At 40.2% G+C, this 23,035-nt stretch overlaps 2 protein-coding genes across 6 annotated transcripts in view; one reads left to right on the forward strand and one right to left on the reverse strand.

The window, feature by feature from the left end:
- LOC117208771 overlaps positions 1-23,035 on the forward strand; it is a 182,505-nt gene that overhangs the window by 123,837 nt on the left and 35,633 nt on the right. For all 4 annotated transcript variants that reach the window (XM_033450104.1, XM_033450107.1, XM_033450105.1 and 1 more), the window contains one exon: positions 7,105-7,269. In XM_033450104.1, coding sequence (XP_033305995.1) covers positions 7,105-7,269 — 165 coding nt within the window. The remainder of the gene's footprint in view (positions 1-7,104; positions 7,270-23,035) is intronic.
- On the reverse strand, positions 17,560-21,673 carry LOC117208772. Of its 2 annotated transcripts, none has more exons than XM_033450110.1 (8): positions 21,384-21,673; positions 20,875-20,998; positions 20,657-20,801; positions 20,286-20,561; positions 20,021-20,186; positions 19,242-19,772; positions 18,846-19,046; positions 17,560-18,759 (listed from the first exon to the last, which is right to left on the reverse strand). In XM_033450110.1, the coding sequence occupies exons 1-8, from the start codon at positions 21,478-21,480 to the stop codon at positions 18,527-18,529; spliced, it is 1,773 nt and encodes a 590-aa protein (XP_033306001.1). In that variant the 5' UTR covers positions 21,481-21,673; the 3' UTR covers positions 17,560-18,526. The 2 variants fall into 2 exon arrangements, with proteins under 2 accessions (XP_033306001.1, XP_033306000.1); XM_033450109.1 differs by having other exon boundaries at positions 18,527-18,759; positions 20,875-21,001; positions 21,384-21,480.

Here is a 23,035-nt window from a genome sequence, read left to right on the forward strand (position 1 = left end):
ATCACGCAGCTGCTTCTGATCTGGTTCGTTCTCCGCTTCTTCGCGATCTCTCGTCCGTATCCCCTTCCGCTCGCGGTTTTCGAGCACCCAGACAACAGCTAGCTCGCTGATGAATAAAGGATCAGCAAACAGGATAAAGGCGAGCACGATGCCTCTTAATGATTTCCTGGCAAGTCAGCGAATAAATTAATAATCAAGTTTGTCGTGGGCTTTCGTCGAGGAGCTGTTTTAGGAAAATTGCTCGTAAAGAACTTGCCAAGCTGCATCATTTAGCTTCTTTAAATTTAAAGATGCGATCTACAAAAATTTAAAGTTGAAAATCACCGTTCTCCGTTGAATATTTCTTCTCTTATTTTCTTATTCCGCGTTCCTGATCTGTGGTTCATTTCGCGCTTCTGATAACGTTCTTATTCATCGAATCGTGGAACTTCGATCGTCGATGGGTTTGATTATTGAAAACATAAGATTCGAAAGAAAGATTTTACAGATAACAAAGAGATCAACGTGTTTTGTTGCCATGAAAACCAACAAAATTGTATCGAAGATCCGTGCGATGAGAAAAACAAAAATATTCCTGCCATAAGAGGATTGCGAGAAACAGCTCAGCTCAGAGCCTGCTAATGGAACGCATCTATGATGGAATGATTCACCAATCCCTTGTTACAAAAAACTACTACTTATTATTTTTATAATTTTTAATATTTATATTAAAAATAACCACTCGGTAGAAGCTTCGAATTTTTCTAAAAAAAAAAAAAAAATGTAACCCGTATCTCGACAGAGTTAATCTTCGCGATCGTAAAGGGCGCATCGGAGGTGAAAATGTTTTTCTCTCGTCCTTTTCCTTCTTTTTTTTCCTTTTTCAAAAGTCTCCTCGATACTCGTGATTTTCCCAGCACCCTCGAAAAGAGTAGGTGGCGCGAAAGAGCCGAAGTATTTATTTCCAGTGCCCTCGAACCGTTTAATTTTCCGCGTGCTGTTCGAGCGGACCGAATAATTGGCCTCTGAATTCTCGATTTTCGTCCCTCGCCCATGCTCTCGCTCTTTCTCCTTTTTTTTCCTCTTCGCGTTTTCCTCCGAGTGGCTGCCGGCTGCCAGCTACTCGGAAAGAAATTGCACGTTCCGTTGCTTCTAGAACGTTGAAAACTGAAATCCGCCTTTACCGCTTCTACACTCGATTCGAATATCGATGGTAGAGAAACCGCTTTATCGATGGGAGAACACTTCGAAAGTCGCGCGCCAAGTCCAACACTGACTATTTAATAAAAGCTGTTCTCGGATGTACGCGACTATACGCGTAATTCGGCTTCCTCGTTCATGATTATTTCATTCGTACGATAATACGAAATACGAGTACTTTCCAAATACAGTGGAACATCGATTATTCCAACTGCTCGAGGGACATTTGCATATTCGAATAGAGCAATTTTCAGACAACGGAACAGTTACATTTCTCGCGTTCGTCTTCGTATATATAGGACATAAATATTATCTTTAAAGATTTCGCGTGATTTGGTAAACGCAAATCACAAGGCACTAAGAACGAATCGCAGGATTGTCATCGATAGCTCGAGGATTCTAAATAGAAAGAATCGAAAATTCTGCTTAGAAATTGTTGAGGTTATTCGATGTGTAAACGGAGAAAACTCGTGGATAAATTGTAAGGCAGAAAATATATTTAAATAGAAGTGCAATTATAACTAAGAATACAATTTGAGCTGGTCCCAATACTGTTACCTGAGCTGTGTTACCCAATAACTGAAAACCCCGAAGCCAACGTTGCCTATCTACTGTTTATGGTCTGTCTTCGTCGCAGTCTTTTGTCTACACGCTGTCGATGGCTTCGATGCTTGAGAAAACTAAAAAAGACCAGATGTAGAGTTTTCTTAGAAGTGGTGACCACGTCAACACCCTCCCTAAAACTCTACATCCCTACAAACAATTATCTCTTAATATTTTTCTAACTCTTGTCGTAAATATCTGAAAATTAATTTGTCAATGCCTTCACAAGTACATTTGCCAGCCGCCTTTCTCTTTTCCATGCAAATTAACTTATTACAAAAAAAAAAAAAAAAAACGAGAAGACTAAACAAATCATGTAGAGTTTTTCTTCTTTTTTTAGAAGTGTTAACCACTTCGACAGAAATTACGAATAGCTTCGCTTCGATTGCGTAACTGCGCTATAAAAATTCTGCCATGTAACAAACACAATTACAAAATCTAAAGAAGGAAACGACGATGAAAACGAACTGTCTAGCAACAGTCAAAGTTCATCGAGTACTATCGAAGGCAAGAGACGATAGACGCCAAACGCTTATAACCGAACAAAAAGATTGTAAATCGACATCGACGAACTAATAAAGTGTCGTTTTACGGTGGCACGAGACAACGTTTAACGCCCAACGATGCGACTATAAAAATGAACTTTACGAGGAAATCGGACGATCCAGTATCGAGGTCGATAAATTTTATCAGATTTTCGCGTTTCTTGCGTCGACCACCTTGAAGTTTATCGATGAACCTAGCGTTCCGCCAACTTCTTTATGTGTTTTCCCAACGTTGCGCCGCTCGAGCGAGTGGAAAATTCACAGGAGATATTCGAAAAACTCCGCGAGACAGACTCTTCCGCCGGTGTATTCTACTTTTTTTCCAGAAACTACCAAGGATTCCGAGGATGGGATCCTTCGCGCTAACTTTCATGCAAATTACTCTTGGCGAAACTTCTCCAGACTTTCTCTTTGTCGCTGTCTGTTAATTTTAATTTCGATTCAAGATTCCATCGAGACAATATCTTTCTTGCTTGTCTTTTGCAAAATTCAAGGCAATCGTTCTCAACAAGGCGATACGCACTGACCCAAAAGTATCGAAACGAAAGTATGTGCTGTGCATTTTTAAATTTCATCAGCATCGTAGCGAGACTCAGGTGGTTTCTGTAGGACGTGTAGGGTGAAAAAGAAATACTGGGCTTCTTTTCGATAGTATATATTCGTTAACAATTCTCGTTTTCGACTCTTTACGTCCAACTCTCGATTTCGACTGTTCAGTCTCGTTTCTCGGTCACGACTCAACTGTTTTCTCAATCCAATTCGTTTCTTTTTTGTCGCCTCTCAATATCTTCACTACCACGCGTTCGTTAGGCGTCTGCAACCGTTGCCACGTACGCCTTACACAAAGGATATGACCTAACGAACACGAAGATGGTACCCCGCTGGGGGCAGCCACCCACATGATAATCAAACAGCCAAAAAATTCTACCAAATGTCCAAATCGGACAAATTGTGAATGTAAACAATTAAATTAAAAAAAAAAGAAGAAAACGTACGCCTTCCTCCAAGTGTTGGCCGGAAGGACCGTAAGGATATCGATGGCTCATTGGACCTGTCAGCACTTATGCTTCGGTGATATGCTTTGTATCGACGAAACTGTTGGAAAGTCCTTGTTGTCGAGTGCCGTTACAATTGTATTGATGAATTTTAAAGCGATCGAACAAATTACAAAATATTTACTGCAAACATACGTTTAACAAGAAACCATCACACAGCGTGAACAATTATTAAACGAGTAACAAGTGTTGAAAATGGTGCTACTGAATATCGAGATTCATCGGTAATGAGTGTTCATGAGTGTTTAATTTCTATCGAAATTTTCAGACGACCTTCCAACTTCATCGATATAATCGTGCTAGCCGAATCTCATAACGACACCAGTGAAATATCGAAAAATGTTTCGTACAGCATATAAAACGTACACGTACACGGTACGTACGTAACAGGTCAATAAACGTTCGAATACTTTCGCGAGTTACTGTAATAAAAAGAGAAACCTCGGTCCGAAGCTTAATAAACGATTTACAATTTCGAGGATTTGGTTCATACGACTGACGAACCTTCGTTAACGAACGAGCGGAAAGAAAGAACGTCGAACGACGTTACGAGCTTTCTAAAAAGATAGGGCAACCCAGATTTTTTCGATGGGAAGGGGGACTTGGTAACAAGCTACTGGGAATTAATTCGACGAGTTCTCCGTACGTGAAGAAGCGTGGATACCGGATACGTGACCAGGTAGTCAGAAGTCGGGGAGAAAACGAGCGTCTGCTGGATAAGGTCCGAGGGTATATGGACCTGGTAGGATCGACGACGTCGTCGCGTTCAGCCAATGCCGGAAATCGAGAGGACGTGCCTCGATATCCGTTCCTTATCGATTCCCCTCCTTCCCTCCACTTCCGCTTGCTCCTCTAATTCCACGAAACACACTCTCCAAAAGCTTGACCTGCTTCCGCTACTTGCTCTTTCCCACGTTGGCAAAATAGAAAGCAAAAATCCTATGGCAAATAAAAGAAAAAGACACTGTGAAGATTGAATTCCGAGTAAAATGGAAATCCGTGTGCTAGACAAAATTCGAGCCAGGATCGTTTCGTCGAAAAACGACAACTATAGTCGTTGATCCACGAAAACTTTCTTCTATAATCTCTTACTTCGTACGTATCTAGTATCGGGTTACTTGGGATAGCGAAAGTAGCGAAAGTTAAGAAAGATTTGACGATAAATAGACTTTGCGCCATCTATCGTTTCATCCACCGAATTGAATTCCTTTAACACGTTGACCGCCACGACACCCGTATTTGGGTGTCAGCAAAGTTTCTGGTCAGGCCGCCTAACCCATATTCGGATGTCGCTTATTTGACAACTTGCGTGGGATCGTCGTAGGTATTTGAAAAGATATTCCATAGTAATACATTGTTAATTAATAATTAATTGTAATAATAGTTGAATTGTTATAAAATAAAAATACGAAAATGGTTTATCAAAAAAATTATTTAGAATGTAAAACTTTAAAGCATTCTATACATAGCTGAGGTTGGTCGGGACAATTTGCACAATAAGTTGTCGTTTTCTTCAAATTCTTTCGTGCCTTTGTTCGGTCCATTCGACGTCTTTTATTCGCGTAACATAGTTTGCACGCGCGTCTAATGCTTCTTCCGGAATCGTTTTTCCGAACGGCGATATTATGCCGACTCCGTCGAAGACAAGGATTTTTTGTATTTTCGGACAACCCTGATAATTTTGCAACCAATAATCGTCTAAATATTCTAATATTTCTATTTTTCCTTGTTGCAATTTTGTAAACCGTCAAAGCGTTTACAACAGAAATTCCCAGAAAGAGTCGAATGCCAAGTTTTCCGTACCATTTGATTCCTTTTCTAATTGTGGTGGCATAAGAAAACATTTGGTCGGAATAATCTATACCACGCTTTCCTTCGTTATATTCGACAACAGCTAGTGGTTTTAATGTTGCGAACAAACGAAACGAAAGATCATTCTTGAGACCACCGCTTGAGCGATTCGCATTACTAAAATATCGATGGGAGCACCTAGCAGAGAACGCTTGGTACTGCTGTACGCGTGGCCTAACGGAGATTTCTTTGAAAACACGAGTGGCAGTCAACGTGTTAAATAAACTCCACGAGTTTTTAGAGTATCTCGTTTCGCGTGTGCGTTTTTCGAATAAATTTTGTACAAATCGGAAGAAACAATAACAAGATGAACATTCAACGCTATCTCGTTAAAATATATAACCTGTTTTCTCTTCTAAATTCTCTCTCGTATTCAACAAAGAGCAGTATAATCGTTAGAACGTTTCGTTGTTTCATAAAGATTTGTAATAAGAACGCGGACAAGCCGATGTATTAACCGTTTAAAAGGAAAACTTTCGAAAGAACTTTTACTTTACTTCTATCCGAGGTGAAACCCGATACGCCTTGAATTCTCCAATTTTTCCAGACATTTTCTTGAAACCTAAGACGCCCGTCTATTTTCGGACGACCGACGACTCAATGGAATCGCGCAGACGTGGAATTCCCTGAAGAATAAATCATTCGGCATCCATTTCGCTGTCGATCAAACGGACAAATCGTTCGTCTTATTCCCTCCTTCGACATCTTCAAGTACCAACGTTACAAACCGGTTAAATCAATTCGAGATTCGACCGAGAGATGTTTGACAGAGAGAGGCGAACACGTGTCACGGACGAATGATAAATTTCACGCGTTTTCCACCGCAACTGCCAAGACGAATGCGTTTGTTTGCTTGCCAGCCGGTATTTCCTCTGTCACGTAAACAACCGTTTCGATTCTCACCGTTTGAAACACTGCGTGCTACGCAAGCAACGTTAAGTTCATCTAAAAATGCTAACGTAAATATTCCATTCTTTCACTTTTCTTCTCTCTCAGAACTAAGTTCCTTCAAACTTTCATCACTGAGGACTTTACAGATCGATAACGGAGCCATATAAATTTCACAGAGAGCAAGCAAAAATTGGAGAATTTTCTCTAAAAAGAGTAATTCGACGGAAAATTCTCTCGCAAGAAAGAAAGAGAGAGTTAATTTTCTAATCCAACGAAATACCAGCATTCCAAAGCGGTAAAATAAAGCCAAAGAGATCGCCATAAAAGTTTATTCCAAAGTTTCGAGTTTAAAAAGTAAGAAAGTTAAAGAAGAAGGAGAATCTCCACGGAATTCGCAATTCTCTGACTCTTCTGATTTCTCATTGCGATATTTGCTTTGTTGACAGACGTTCCAACTTAAGCGCGCAGAGTAAAATAATGCTATATAAGGCCATATTAAAACCTGTTTGGACCTATGGGATCCAACTATGGGGAACAGCGAGTAATTCCAACATAGAAATTCTTCAACGATTCCAATCGAAAACTCTAAGATCCTTAATAGATGCACCTTGGTATGTTACCAACGAAACGATGCATCGCGACCTTGAGATACCCACAGTTAAAGAAGAAATATGCAAATTCATTAATAGACATAACATAAGAATTAACAGCCACCAAAACCCACTAATTACTCAATTACTTGACACGACGGATCAGATCCGCGGCTTAAAAAGACATTACCCCTTAGATTTAAGCATTAGATTCAACCAGAATCAAACATACGATAAACACTTTTTAAACACGACATAGTACCGCGCCAGAATAATTTAATTATAATTCTCAATGAGAATTGAATGTAAAAGTTTTCCAAATAAAAACAAAAAATATTCCCTTTGATCGATGTGCATTATTTTAAAAAACACTAATTTCCCATGTTTCAGACACGCACTGGCCGGTGTTCGTCTGCGTTCTAATGGCGACGACGGTGCTTTCCTGTCGACAAAGCGAGTTCCAATGCAACAACGGGCGCTGCGTCGCCCTCAACAAGGTGTGCAACGTCGTCGACGACTGCGGCGACGGCAGCGACGAACCACGACAATGTTCTCGTGAGTAACCAAGCTTTCGATCGAATACACGAAGCTAACCTCTAGCCGTGTCCCTACTTTTGTTCGCTGACTTCCACCAAGTCGCGTGTCCCCCACAGTGGATCGAGTTAAACGCCGCCGGAAGCGATCAGACCCGACTGAAAATCGAGTTAGACCGTGATCGAGCTTTCTCTCGCGACGCCTGCGGCTCCTCAAGTTTCACCGACGAAACTTTGGATAACTGTTGCGTGTCTCGTCGTACGATACAATTACGTCGTAATAAAATACGGTAAAAAATTAAGGAAAAGTTATTTCGTACGAACGGGGACGACATGGACGATTTACCTTTGACTTTTCTGCGTCCTTTTGTCACGTTATCCCGAGCCAATCGTACTTTTCTATTGCGTTGAAAGATATATCAAGTTTCAGCAAAATACGAAAGAATATAAACGACAATGTCACCGTTGTACGGTGATTCTGTATCGCAATTTTTTCCAACGTTCTCTTAAAACGTTAAAAGCGTTTACCGGAATAAGATTGGAGCGTAAAAATTCAATGATCGTAGCAAGGTTAAATGACAGCGGAGTTAGGATTAAGATCGTTATAAAGAAATTTCCGGCTCTTGCACTGAATCGAATTAACTTGCAAGAATGAAAAATTCTCGAGAATCCGAGGCATTAAATCCCTTTAAAAAGCCTCGTCGGGATCTAAGTAGCAGAACCAGTTTAACGTTCGAGATTAACGTTGCACTTACAGTTGCTTCTACTTTAAAGCGCTCCTCGGTCTTCCAATAGAATCGAGTTAGCTCGCGAGAATGAAATATCGCCACTCGTATAAACGAGAACTACTAAAACTACGGATGGATACCAAGAACATTGTCGTCGTATACGCGCATTCAGAATTTTAACGATCGAATCGAATTCGTTTGAAACGAACCAGACAATCGTCCAGGTCCCAGAGATTCCAATTGATTCTCGCCACGTAGAGACTGAATGACGAAAAGACTCGCGACCTTCGGCCTTTTTCACCGAATCGAAACAATAATTAGTCGGAGATTCGTCGGTTTTCACGGAGGAGAACGGTCCCCGGGGCAGATACAATCGCACCTCTTTCGACCTTTTCCATGCCACGAACATTTCGGTCGACTCATTGTCACGACGGCTGAATGCGGTAACCGATCCTCTCATTGTTCCTGCGGAGGCCGCGATCGAACCTCGTTTCAAAAGCCAGCAACTCAAAACGCGACCGTCCTCCCTTTCTCTATCGTGATTGCAGCAGACTCCAAAGAGTTTCTGCTTCGTTAGACCCCTTTTCTCCAATCTCCGTTATTTTTCCTCTGTATTTGTTTATCCCGACTCTCGCGGCCCACTCGTTTCGTTACGTTCGACTATAATCGAGTTGCGCGTCGCGCAAACGTTACCCTTTCACGGCAAGAAAACGTATATTTGCCAAACTTGCTGCGAAACGTAATGTCCATTTCGCAAGTCCTTTTCCACTCTCACGACTATGTACGATGAAATTCTTAGTAATTGAAATCTTCGGACAATGAGCGATAAAGGAATAACGTTCGATGTCGTATTCGTGAGTAAAGATAAAAATACTACAGGAAATAGGATATTAGTGTGCTAGTAGGTTTGCTAACGGTATGATTCATTTCAATATCACACCAACACAAAATCAAGTACGATGCACGCAGTCGTCATTCGTCCAATATATCGCGACCTTAAGATACCTACAGTTAAAGAAGAAATATGCAAATTCATTAATAGACATAACATAAGAATTAACAATCACTGAAACCCACTAGTTACTCAATTACTTGACACGACGGATCAGATCCGCAGGTTAAAAAGACAGTACCCTCTAAGATTTAAACATTAGATTCAGCTAGAATCAAACGTACGATAAACACTTATTATTCACGTTATAGTACCACGCCAGAATAATTTAAGGTCAAGCAGACCTTCTTAATTACCCAGAGTCCCCCCCCTACTACAATATGTTTCAAGTAAAATAGTCAGAGATCATATCTTTTGTTGAAACCATTCAGTTATTGTCTCTGAACGTACCAAGACGCTTAAGAATTATTCCTTGTTACATACGGATATTTTAACTATATAAATCGATTGTCTATCCATTAAATATCTAAGACCAACGACTGACTCTGCCTACCGTGATATCGACATGTTTGGTCAATAGTCAGTATCCTTTAGACACACTTTTGGATCTATACTGTAATTATTTATTGTCAGCTTAAACTTCTGCGTCTACTTTTCTCTTCTTTTCTATTCTATGTATTCTATTTTCTATATATTTTATAATTATAAATATATTTTATAATAATTATAAATTTAACCCTATTTTTAGATTTTTCGTAATAAAACGAGAATTGACAGAACCGTTTGTATAGTTTCGTATTATACTATAAAGCAAAACTAAAGATATGTCGGGTTTGTCGGGTTGGCGTTGGTCTTAGGGGCGCGTTGCGTATCTTCATTAGGACAAGCCATCCTAGTTGTTCAATGATTCAATTAGACACTCTTAATGTAAAGACAATGTTCTTAGGTTCAAACGAATCCACGGTCAACGGGAAAACTCTTTGTACAATTGAGTATGTTTTGAAACACAAAGTGACGTTAGCTGCGTCGCACGGTATCTTTCTGACTGACTGACTAGACGTTGTGTGTAAACTCTCCAAGGTGATCGCAAGAATAAAAGACTGATACGATCACATTTGTCAATTGCATATTGACCGGGGATATCGACAAAATTCCAGGCGCCGTTACCAGGCAGACCCGCGTAGAGCCGTCATTGCTCCTGTCAGAGGCTTGTTTGTTAATACAGCGTGTGCCCCTCGATATTGGTACTTCTACTGTTAAGTAAAAACGTTCATCCCGTGACCGTGGCTACGTTCGGCGACCAGTTGTGTCACCTCGAGCCCAAGCCCACTGTCACAAATCTCGGGCAAACGTAATCAGATCGTATCGTAACAACTACTTCTAGGTTCTATTATTTAAGTACAGCTATGATAAATAGTTTAGACCAAAGATCTTCCGAAAATTCCAAAAGAAATTCCCTACATCTCCGACAGATACAACAAACACAAATTTTCTTTCTCTCAAGTCTGGAAGCAATTAAATTTCCTTTCAAACTTGTGGTTTGCCATGTGAAAAAATACAAACTCAATGTTAGTTTTGTTACTATTGGTTACTCCCAGTAATTTATTAAGTACGCTATCCACTAATTTGTTTAAAGCTTCGTTTTGAATATCCGCCCACGCGGATTTTATTCTTTTTTAAGCTCAAAGACACCTTCTATAGCTGGATTTTCCTGATCGTAAAGAGGTCAATGTTGGCCATTGATAATTCCATTCCAAAATCTTGGAACCACTCTTCTCTAGTGGCGATTGTATTATATAAACAGCGTCTTGTCGAATAATTGCCTTTTCGTCTTCCATTTTAGTTATAAACGGCAATAATTCGCCATATAACATCTGGTGTCCTATATCGTTCAATTTCCAACTCCTTCAATAATGGCACCAAAATCGGAAATGTCATAGATTAATCGAGGCGACAAGCCGCCGGCGCGATGACCACGCGACATCGTTCCGCCATTTGCTGTAAATAATTCCGAGCTGGTGGCACGGGTTCCACGCGATTTAACCCTTGGCAGAGTAGACCGTACGAGCCTCTGATCGTGCGACGCCGATGTTAATGGAATCGTGGAAACACAATGTGTTCGTTCGCGGAACAAACGAAATCTACTTGATCGGACGCGAAATATTTTATACGATTCGTTTTACAAACACGACGCTAAAAATCTCGCTTCTTATACCGTTCGATGGCATTCGGGTTTCGAAAAAGATTTCGAAAGAAATTACGAAATTTGCAACTACCTAACTATCGGAAGATAGAATTCGTAATTGCAATTGGAATTGGTAGAGAAATAGAAATACGATAAAAAAAGAGAGAGAGAGATATATATATAAAAGTATAAAAGATGGCCGGAAGGAAAAGAGGATTCGAAGAATCGTTCGATTTAAAACGAACGACTGCGTAAAAACGTGGGAAATAAATTTTCGAAAATATGGAGGACAGTAACGAGCGCCGCCGTTTTACGAGATCCATGATGAAATCGTTCGGTGCACGAAAGACAGGGGATGTTTCCCTTACTCAGACGAGCTGCTATCGACAGACCGTGACAAAATGGGGGTAGTTTGCCCGGGAAATCCGCGAGAGCAAAAACGACCTAAACTCCCGTACGACCCTTTAATTCTCATGATTTATCCGTCAAGGAAAGTCCGTGTCTCGCGCGTCTCGATCATTGAAAAGAGATCCGATGTTAACCAAACGGTTAACGAGAAACCGACAAAATAATTAAAGATATCTCGTTTGAAATGGAAAGAACTTGGTTGATTATTGCGATGAACTCGAACGAACTGGAACGATTCGTTTAACAAAGCGAATCGCGTTCGACGAACGATATCGGCCCCTGCAAATTGCAGCTGCAACTTTTATTCGCCGCTTCAAAGAGAACTAAGCGGAAGTCTCGTTCGCCGAAGCAACGAGGAAAGGGGGTAGAGGCGACGCGTTAGGAAAAATATTTGCCTGTTTGTTCGACCCTGCCGCTCCGAGGAAACAGACGGAAAAATTAATGACACGACTTTCCCACCGTTTCATCGATCCCTCTGTAAAAGAAAGTTTCGAAACAGGCGGTGGAACGGGAAAGAACTGGGATGGAAAGCGATCAGGGAGCAAGTTACGTGGAAACTTTCGTCGCCCTTTTCGCCAGATATCGAAGAAACAATGGAATATGAATAGAAAGCAACGAGATTACCTGATAACCTACTTTAAAGTTTCATGCAGCGGAGCATCTTACGTAAGGGACTGGAAATGTTCTCGAATATTTTCTTCGGGGTATTTTACCAAGATTATAAAGTGGGAAGAAATATTTCCCCGTTAAGGAGAATTCGATATTTGAGACGCGTAAGGTATTCGAAAATTTACGGCAAAATTGGACTTTCTCGATTCTTCGTCGTGGATCGCTGTTTGCAATCGATTCAGAGACGAAAACGCTATTCAAAATTAAACGCGTATTACTTGAAAACTAATTTCTCGCTTATTTCACGCTACGTTACAAACTCGTTAGTCGACGACTGACACGATTTTTCTACGACCTACAGTCACTTACGAAAGTCCGTGTACGTCCCATCAAATATAAGACATTTTAAGATACAGATAAAATCAAAGGTTTTGCAATTTCTAACGTAATTTTACTTGGAAAATTTTCGTGAGTCAAATGTTTCATTTTTTCAATGTGCAATCACGTCGACTTCAAAAAATCGAAACTTTCTTCTGCGTTTTTTTAAAGCTCCGTACGTATAGAATACCGTGTTAAAATGGTATTTTGAAATTCTAAAAAATGGCTTAGTTATAACACCGAACACGAGTGCGTTCTTTTATTGTAGAGAAAGATTAACCTAAAACCTTAAACGCGCTTTTCTCGAAACAATGTTTTTCGATCTTTCAAACTCTTCATCCGATTAACTCGAAATCTTTATTACATCTATATCTACAATGTGGCGCACAATCTTTTTGATATCTTAATCGCTAAAATTTTTATAAACATCTAAAGTTAATCCTTTTTTCAGCCAAAAATACAATTAGGTTTGTAACAAGCTGTCGCGTTCTTATTTTTTAAAATTATGGAAAAATCGTACGCTAAATCGAAGATATTCTACTTTCGTATCAGTTCGCACAAGAATTTGTATCTTTTTACAATCCAGTCACATTTGCCACCGGGCGTAAGCACACAAAGTTCCGCTGGATACAGAGCCGGATAACGTTCTACTGCTCTGCCGTTTTCAAATTTTATTGCAGAAAAAATCAATAAACACGGAGTTAAGACTCCCCGTAAAAGTCTTGATCCTTTAGCAAATACTTGTAGACGAAAAGAAATGTTACATCTACCTTATCTTTCTAGGTGTCCAGGGTTGCATATATTTCCCTTATATTTCAGCTTGTTTCAATTTTGTGGAAACGCGTTAACGATAATTGTATCGATACGTAACGCGATATAAATAATTGCGTGACAAAGTGCGTTTTCAATTTCTCGGGTAAGTCAGGTACAGAGAATTCGATAAGCGTGTGACTTTCGCGACTGACTGTATATATCGCTACCGTAGTTAGTGCAGAATACTCTTTGCCCGGTTAAAAGCCAGAAATAATTAATCCTCGATTAACGTCAGCTACCCGCCAACGAAACCAAACGAGAAATTAAATACATTCGCATTCGTTTCGCGTCTCACACTTGGGCGGTTCCCCTTATTCGAGCACACGACGTATTAAACGCTATCGATCTCCCTAGCTTCCCTGAACACAAAACCGCCAGCAACGTAAAGCAACCGCGTTTCCTCTTATTGTCTTCACGCGGCCGCTTAACACCAAACACCACGGAAAACGCTACGCGATTATAAATGCGAGCCTGGTTACCTTAATATTCGCGGTGAGATTAAACGAAACAGAGGTGGAATTCGCAATTGTTGCGGCGGCGGCCTAAGAAAACCGGATATTCCGGAATACCTGCGCGAAACGCGTTACGAGCGGATTTGGAGAAACCCTTTGTTCTTATACGTCTTCGAGGTTCAACTAACTACGAAGAATAAAGCCATTGAGTCGTGGTGGCTAAATGCTGGCAATTTGCCGTGGAGAAGTAGTTTTTAACGACAAGTCTATGGTGTTCGAGGAACGGAGAGACACGGGATAGACAGATACGTTGATGGAAGGCAATTTGTGCGTCTGCGGATCTTATGGGGTGTCGATCCTCGTTCCAAGTTGCTGGCAGTGGCTTCTTGTTTGCTCTTGGCCCGTGTTACCTCGTATTTCCGTATATTGATTTCGATTAGTCGACAGAGTGCCAACTATTAAAGGAGAGCTCTTACATTCTTCTGTCGTTCGTATCTTGTTGAGATTCTGTACTCAACCTAATTTTACTTGCGCAGCCTTTATCTTTTAAAAATATAACCAGTGATTTTAGATAAACGCTAATTCTAATCTCAGAATAATAGGATTTTCACCAAATTCTACGATGTTATTCCAACCTCGTTATCTCGTGAGTTAGGAAAATTGCATGAAATTCGTAGTCACGAATTTCAGTCGGTGGGGCGGAGAGGGGAGGTGAATTATAAAAACCTGCCTTGAATACGTCTCGTAATTTGCCCCACAGCGGAAAGCACACGAAACACCAGCCTATCTCTAGCAGCTACCTTCACGGAGCACAAGCTCAACCAGCCTGATAACAATTAACCCAGCCGCACGTAACGCGAAATATAAATCGCGGCGCGAGTTTCAAGCTTGCGAGCTTTCCTCCCTGCTGCGCCGATAAGCTGCTCGACGAACGAGAATAATATATCAGAGTCGCGAAAACGCACGGAACAGCATGGCTACGCAATTATTTCGCAATAAACTCGCCAATTGATCAACGTCCCCGTCCCCGTCCCGTGTAGATACATCGTCGGCACATTGTCTCGCGGGGCGATCATTATAATGAGGCTAATAAGATCGCGGCGGGAGTCCAGACGCGGTAAATCATCGTTATCAACAAGGAATTTGCAGAGAGAACACGACCCAAGGTATATATCCACGTAGCATTTAACCAATCCTAAGCCTGAGTCGTAATTTTTGGTTAATTATGGCTCGGTTAATATTGCTTAAGCCTGCAGATATTGCGGATTACTGATAAATGGAGATCGAAAAACGAGTGGAAAAAGGTATTACAGCGAGAGGAAATGACTTACTGATTTTGAAATTTAAGTGACTTTCGCTGAATATATGGCGTTATTTCTTATATAGGGTGGTTGGTAACTGGTGGTACAAGCGGAAAGGGGGTGATTCGACGCGAAAAAAGAAGTCGAAAATATAGAATAAAAATTTTTCGTTCGAGGCTTTGTTTTCGAGAAAATCGACTTTCAATTTTCGCTCGGTACGCGTGCGGCACGTTATAACGGATCTCACTGTAGATCGTTGTCTAGATGGAAAAATTTAAAAGAAAAGAAAATTAAAAAAAAAAATTTTATTCTATATTTTCACCCCCTTTCCGCTTGTACCACCAGTTACCATACCACCCTGTATACTGGCAACTGACAAAGCGTTTCTTTATCAGGTTCTATATTTCACGGGGAATTTAATATATTTTCATTGCGTTTATTTATTGTAGCATGCGAATGATATCATAAACGACGTGCAAATACTTTTTGTAGCCACTGTAGATATGCTCTGTTTTATAATATCGTGGTCGTATTTCCATTTTCTATAAACTGATTTTAACCAACTGTTTAAAAACTAGCTTTTCTAATCTTTGAAGGATATATGAGATCGAGTATTTGATTTTTAATAAAAAAATACATCGTCAATTATATAGATATATTTCGTATAAAATGATAAACTTTAAAAAGATGAACTTATTATTCGACTCAATACTTCAAAATGAATAGCATTAAGCATTAACGAACGAATATTTCGCGTTTTAAATGTGATTTAACCAAGTGTTGGGAAAAATACTGAATGTATCTGTAAAGCTAGGCTAACAATCAAACTTTTACGCTTTACCAGGCGAAGGCACATTGAACGTCCTTGTAACGATCTCATAAACATCGAATCCAATCATCGCCTCAGCTTTCCGATACCCATAACCAATCTATTCCTAGCAAGTTTCACTTCGATCGTATATGCCTTGCGATAGTTACTCGCTTCCTGAATCGGGCTATAACTATGGGACAAGTTATACAGTTCGATAATGTACAGTTCAAAATTGATTCTCCGCTGAGACCGTCAGAGGACCGTTCCCCGATGCGAAGTAAAGCAAGTTCCAGCTGACTCAGTGGCTCGTCTTCGATCCCCATTTTTCCACCACGATCGTAATTCAAGAGACGGGATCGTAAAACGTTGTGGCTACCTGATTCAGACGTTGTTCCGTTCTCTTTTTATGCTCACCGATAATGGAGAGAGAGAAAAAAAGGAGCACGAGGCCCGTTGATAAAACAGTCAAGCCGATGGTACACTCACCGAATTCGATGAAGGTGCACCGGGTCGTAGATGATCCAAGCTGGAGTACTGGAGCTGATTCCAGCAACTGAGGAAAAGTGGCGTGCCAATGGCGGGGGCGGATTCCAGTCACGTAGCCACGGAACCGGGTCTTCCATCCGGAAAGAAAAACAGCCTGCTCTCTTTGAAACAGATAAAAAATGAGTGGTCAGCGAAGCTGGTCAAGGAAATAGTGTTCTGGCTGATGTGAAAACGTGTTGGATGTCGATAACGATATAGTAGATCGTGAAATGATGCGATATAATGATAGAATTGAAGTAATAAGTTAGAGCTAACTCAATGATACGTTATAATGATAGAATTGAAATAATAAGTCAGAGCTAACTCAATGATACGTTATAATCGCCGTAAAAGGGATTCGTTATTTCGTTGTTTCGTTATTTATTATCGCAATAAGAATAAAAACGTTACAAATATGCATACAATTTTTATTCGGAGGAAACGCGATGATGGAATTTGAAAAAATTCCCAAAATATACCTGCTTTAATTTGAGATCCACCTTGAATGTTTTATACAATGTCCAGTCGCAAGTAATCATACTTTCTTCGACTTTATTAAAAAACAGACGATTTATATTCCAATGCCAAGTCTGTAGTTCTTCTCTTTTCTATGATAATCCGTCCGTCTAAAGGGAAGATACAGTATCTCGAGGATTACAGGAATACGGTAAGACATCTTCTTTAAAGAGATCTCCCGACGGCTCGCTTCCATTTTTCATTAAACAAAGACGCTGGCTGGCACAATTATGAATTTCCTTAAGCTCGCTCCTTCCGTTTCCTCTCATCCTTCCTGTCTCCTCTTTCTTCTTCTTTTTTCTCTCTTTTTTTTTATTAAATTTTCTCATCTATTTCCGTCGACGTCGGAGGTTTGAAAATAAGCCGACGATGTATCACCAATGGATACGACTACTTTTATAAACTGCATTCATAACGGAAGTCGGCTGTCCATTGGCGAAAGTTACGATAGGTAATAACAAACTTTGGTATTCTTCCCGAGACTCCTATGAATTCTCCACGCGAGCCCGGTTAATTTATATCAATTATACCGGTTAAAGCAATTATACGCAAGAACGAGGCTTGACGAAGCGGTACTGGTCGGGTTTTATTAAGAAGTTGCCGTTCGCCAGCCTCGTTATTCCTCGCACGTCTTTCTCGATAACAAATTCTCCAGAAAAGAAGGGGACCAGGGGCAAAGTGCTATACTTCTGCCTTTTTTTTTTTTTTTTTTTTTTTAGAGGTATCGTTTAATCTTCTGCACATTGTTCTTTTTTAGAATTATTCGTAATTTCAGTTAATAGCCAATACCGAGTCCTTACAAGTTGGAAAATTTCAAATAGAATCTAAGTTTCTTTTCTTTAAAAAAACTCTATACTCGAATGTTTTGCTCGCGTCATTACTTCGCAGAAGGTTCCTCTAAAAGAACCGTAAGTGGCTCAGTTCCTAATAGCAATTTAGAATTTTCCTGCAGTGAAAGCAACTCCAGACAGTAACTCCATTTACTTTAACGTTCGTATAAAGAACCTTTCAGAAACTTATGTACATATACACGAATACAACCAACATTCGCTTTTCCATAACAAATTTTGTAAGTCGCGACGAAAGAATTGATATCCATATAAAGTAGGAGCATAGAAGTCTTGTCATTTATCAAAAAACGTAACGATCTAACGTTTGACTACACGACGTCGCATGTTGGTCCTTTAAATAATTCACAAACATCCAGACAGAAGATTAAATGTCGGTGGCAATGGTCTTTAAAGAGTGGCATACAAAGGGGCGCTTTAAAGGACCTACTTTCCAGTCGTCGAGCCGAGTGCTCTTTCTTTCTCCCTCTCCAGCCTGGCGTGTGCCTCTTTCCTCCCCCGTCCGCATCTTTCATGTTTCCTTTTCCCGGGTTCTTAGAACGGAACCGAGCCACCGGACGCTTTCTACCGACTGTCGAGGGTGAAAATTACGACCACGCGTAATTTCGCTCGAATATTATTCAGCTCGGGCGAAAAACGAACGAGAACCTGCCTTATTACCGTTCCAGAAAAATTGCCCCATTCAGCTTCGCTTCGCGCGATTTTATTTCGTCCAAACGAGGTTTTACAACAAATACAGAACTTCTAAATGAACATCGACTTTCTTCGAGACGGCTCGGATTTAGAAGAGATTCCTTCCGCTGGAGTTACGTTTCAGAATGTTACTGAAATCGAATTCTGCAACAAGAAAATAAGTATGAGAGTGGGAAAGCGAAACGATGGAAGCCTTCGATCAGAAGTATCGTAAGTACGTGGCAAATTGTAAGTCTTGCTGGTCGATGGATCGTTTGCGCTGCTCTCTGGGATTGCGTCCTCGATGGCCCTGGATATGTTGGAACACTCGCAGAAATCTCGAACAGACCCTCCGTACAACGATATTTGATCAGCTGAACGCGATACAGCCAATAAAAGACGAAATAGAAAAGTATAAGATAAATCCAAGATTGCAAAGTAGAGAAGCTAAAGGTAATACCTTTCAGAGTGTTCATATTGTTATCCATACAGAAACTCATGTCACTGGTATCAGAGAAATCATAGTGACGAGGAGTAAACATACTGGAGGGGTTGGGTTTGTCTTGATCAGGCTTCTTTGCCGAAGGCGTATTCGTCATCATTGATTCAACAAATTGATCTGTCAACTGACTTTTCCTTGGCTCGACTAAATCATTATTTGCTGAAAACACGCTAGTTTCTATTCATAGCAGGAAATATACAATGCTAGAAGCCAAAAGATTTAGTTCAGGAGGATCACGTTAAAAATTTTAGTAATATATTCCAATGCTGCGTAATTTTTAGTTGTTTAAAAAATTCATAAAAAATGTGGATCAACCAATTCTTTTGGCCTATAATACAGCTCGATCCGAGTTACTTTTCTCTATTTTGGCCATCGGTGACATATTGTAGCGAACTGTCTCAATCCTTGCGATTCTTGCACGAGGGGATGGATCAACCGAACGACTCTTCGTTTTCTCCAATGGAATAATCTTCATTGGTGTCGCCACAAACTTCCCTTCATCCAAGATCAATCTCATTTTCTTCGCTACGGGATCATCCATTTCCTCCTCAAGATCCTCGCAACGTTGGCCTGTGTGCTTATCTTTCGAAAGATCGGATGGCTGGTCCATGTGCTCCAGTTCCTGGCCCATTCCTTGTTCCACTTCCTCCTCGAATGCATCGATCGGTTCTGAAACCGAGATTCTGTCCACCTCGCTTGCTACATCCTCGTGCTCTATTTCCTGCTGTCCCTGGTCCAGGGAAGGACTCTTTGAATCGATCGGACGGTCATGAGGAATACTCTGATCTTCCCCGATATGGATTGAAATTTCTGACGGCGATTGTACGGTGTTACTTTCTGCTAGACACATTTCTTCCAACATCAAGGTATCCACTGATAGGGAGTCTGAATTGAACGAATCAGTTCTTAATTTAATTTCAGATAAATTATTTTATTATTGTTATTATTACTGTTGTTGTTGTTATCATAATTATTATTCAAATGAATAAAATTTGTATAAGGTGTTGGATGTGAAATCGAGAGATCAAATCTACAATAATTTAATTAAACTAAAGATAGTCGAGTATGAAAAAAGAAAATATTCTCAAAGCCCTTCTCTGAAGGATATCTCGTGATAAAACGTGAAGGAGCACCTATGGAATTCTCATAATTTTTTTCCCAGCCACTGTGCGAGCTGATTCTCGATCCATGGTAAATCTTGCGCATGTGGGAGAAATTAATCTTTGGCGGTGGCATTTCCAGCAACTTTAACGTTCGATCCCTCTTCTCTTCCTCCTGCCTCTTCAACTGTACAGCTAGCTAAGAACCGGAAGAACCCGAAAATGACATGCTATAAGAATCGTGCTATGAAAAGAAAATTGAGAATCTCGAAAATTCGTAAAAAGTTATGAAAAAAACCTCCGTCTTGATCGTATTCAACTCCTTTTCGCGTGCTTCGATACTTCGATTAAGATCTTCCCATTCTTTGTCGAGTCCCATATGGTCTAAAATTGCGCGCGCAAGCTCGACGATTTTCGCGCGCATTCTCAGCCACGTAATCCGCTCTCTCTGCTTCAAAATTTTCTCGAACTCGTTGATCTTATATTGCACCACCATTTTATCAACTCGAAGCTTCTCCAATTTTACCTTGTTTTCTTTCCTCACCTTGGCTAAAGGAAATTCTTCGTATTTTGCCTAAATAACGTTGCAATCGTAGAATGAAATTCAGCGAGACGATCCTCCGATTTTCATCTGGAATTTTACATTGCGATGCAAAGGAAATTACGTACGTGATACGATTCCCATACTCTTTCGTATTCGTTGTAAATACTCTCATATCGTCCACAGTCCAATTCCATGACTTTGTAGTCGTTATCCAAATTAAGTTTCATTAGCTCGATTTTATTAGAAATTTCGTTAATGTATTTATTGTGCCTATGAACGAGTTTTCAAAATGATACACCTAATGAATAGACCAAAGTAGTATTGATTCGATTATCTTACGTACTTGTTTAAAATGTTAGTTAAAATTACGATATTATCCTCTGTATTCTTTGCCGTATTTTTCAACTCCTTCCTTGTTTGCAATTGTGTCTGCACCTTAGTCTTCAATTCTTTTATTTCACTTGCAACTTCTTAGAAAAATTCATAAAAACACGATTTTCGTAGTATCGTACTTGCGGATGTCACAAATAAATCATAAAATTTGATTCTATGTACGTGTTATTAAAGAATTAAGAACCATACATAACCTATATTATACATAATATCAAATCTTATTTCAAGTAGCTAAGAGGATGATTTTGGCCACATTTATTTAATTTTTTAATTTGTCAATGTTATTTGAAATATCAATCGATGTTAATCACTCTAAAAGCTGTCAAGTATCGTTTCAAGTGTCAAACGATATGGGATATCAAATATCATAAACTAACAATAATTTAACACAAACATCGATGCATACGACATTATTGCAAGGAAAATGACAAGTAACAGTGAAATAAAGAGGTTACTTACCAGAAGACGTGCTCTTGGCTGCTTCAATTTCTACACGCAGACAGGTTTCCAACATATTCATGAACTGCGGGTCGTCACAGCTGATTTCGGATTCCATTTTCACTACGCAACAAATCACTCGAATTTGATAGAAAAATTTGAACAAAACCACAAAAGAATACGAAATTCCGTGCTAAGCAGTACCACTTGCCGAGCGTTATGTGAAAGTGACGTCACGGGCCCCGTCGAACTTAAGAACGCGCTCTGATTGGCTGGCGCTGTTTCGCAATAATTTCGCGCGGAATTTAACGCGCCTTTTCAAACTATATTGATAGTTACCATTAATATACAAGGCAAATCAGTGGCTTTAATAACGGGATAATAACGGTAAATCCTTTTTTACGTAATCTCAATTACTCAGGAAAACAATGCAACTAAAACTAATAACGAACGTGATAAGAAAATTAATGAAAGATAAAATACGGTTAAGTAAGCCCTTGAGAAACTAAATTCTCTTCTCTTAGCGCGTCGAGCAATTCATCAAAACTGCGAAATAACATACTTTATGAAAATATCAATGCACAGACAACCGAGACAGAAATTTCAAACAGAAGAAACAGAAAATTCATGAGCGCGGTACATGTAACTGCTGCTGCACCGTCGTGTCGCGTTTCTATGTTTACAGCGGCCCATTCGTTTACCGCGTTTCTCGCAGGCTGCACAACCTCCTCCGTACAAGCATAAAGGGAAATTTAATTCTCCTGTAGCGTAGGCGACGCGCGTAAACATTTTACGAGCAGGAAGCAACGAGCGGTCGCCACTGGCAACCGATTAATTTATCGGTCCTGGGGAAATTGATATCGAAAAATATAAGTAAAGGGTTGGATGCCCAGTGCACGGACACAGGGAACTGGCCACCGGCCAACTGGACGGCCATTTAGGTCAAAGAGAAAACCTCCCTCTTCCGTCGCCCACCGCTTCCGTTCTGCTAGCGGCCACTCTGCGAATTGCCGATGCCTTTTTTACTATTTTCTCTCTTTTCGTAGCTGTCGTGTTAATGCTAAAGGTTAATTAAAGAGTTTGCACACGTTTAGTACGACGAAATGTTATAACGTCGAGATACGAGGAGGTGGTAATTTTCTGAAAAAGGATTTCTCATATAGCGGACGCGTCGTCGTAGGCGAATTTTTTCAAGCCTCGCCAGTGACTTACGACGGTACGAAAACGCAAAGGGTTAGCCGTTAAGTCGACGTAGAATTCTAGAATTTTTGTTTAACTTGGTCTCGTATTCGAATTCTTTTCTTAGAAGCTTTATTGGGTTCGTGTATAATTATGAGACACCAGATGCCTCGGATGCTTCGATAAACCCTGTTTCCAAACTTTTAAACGCATTCCTCTGGGCCAGGAAGCGATTTCAAAGCACGAAACGCTGCTCCCTGTGAGCCACTTCAAAACCTTCCCGTTCCCGTTTGTCCGACGCACGCCCTAAAATAAATTCCGGAGTAAGCTTGCAAATTTTACGAAATACCTTTCACACACATTCGGCCTCTCGCCGCGTGAAAAAACACATACAAAAGGTAATTAACCCTCTATAACGCCGAGTAACTTGGAAATTGCATTTGTTCTCGCAGCCACGTTTTATGACGCTCATCTTGTCTAATTGTCGTCGTAAC

Source organism: Bombus bifarius, unplaced genomic scaffold (genome assembly GCF_011952205.1).
Source record: "Bombus bifarius isolate JDL3187 unplaced genomic scaffold, Bbif_JDL3187 scf7180000008162, whole genome shotgun sequence".
NCBI lineage: Eukaryota > Metazoa > Arthropoda > Insecta > Hymenoptera > Apidae > Bombus > Bombus bifarius.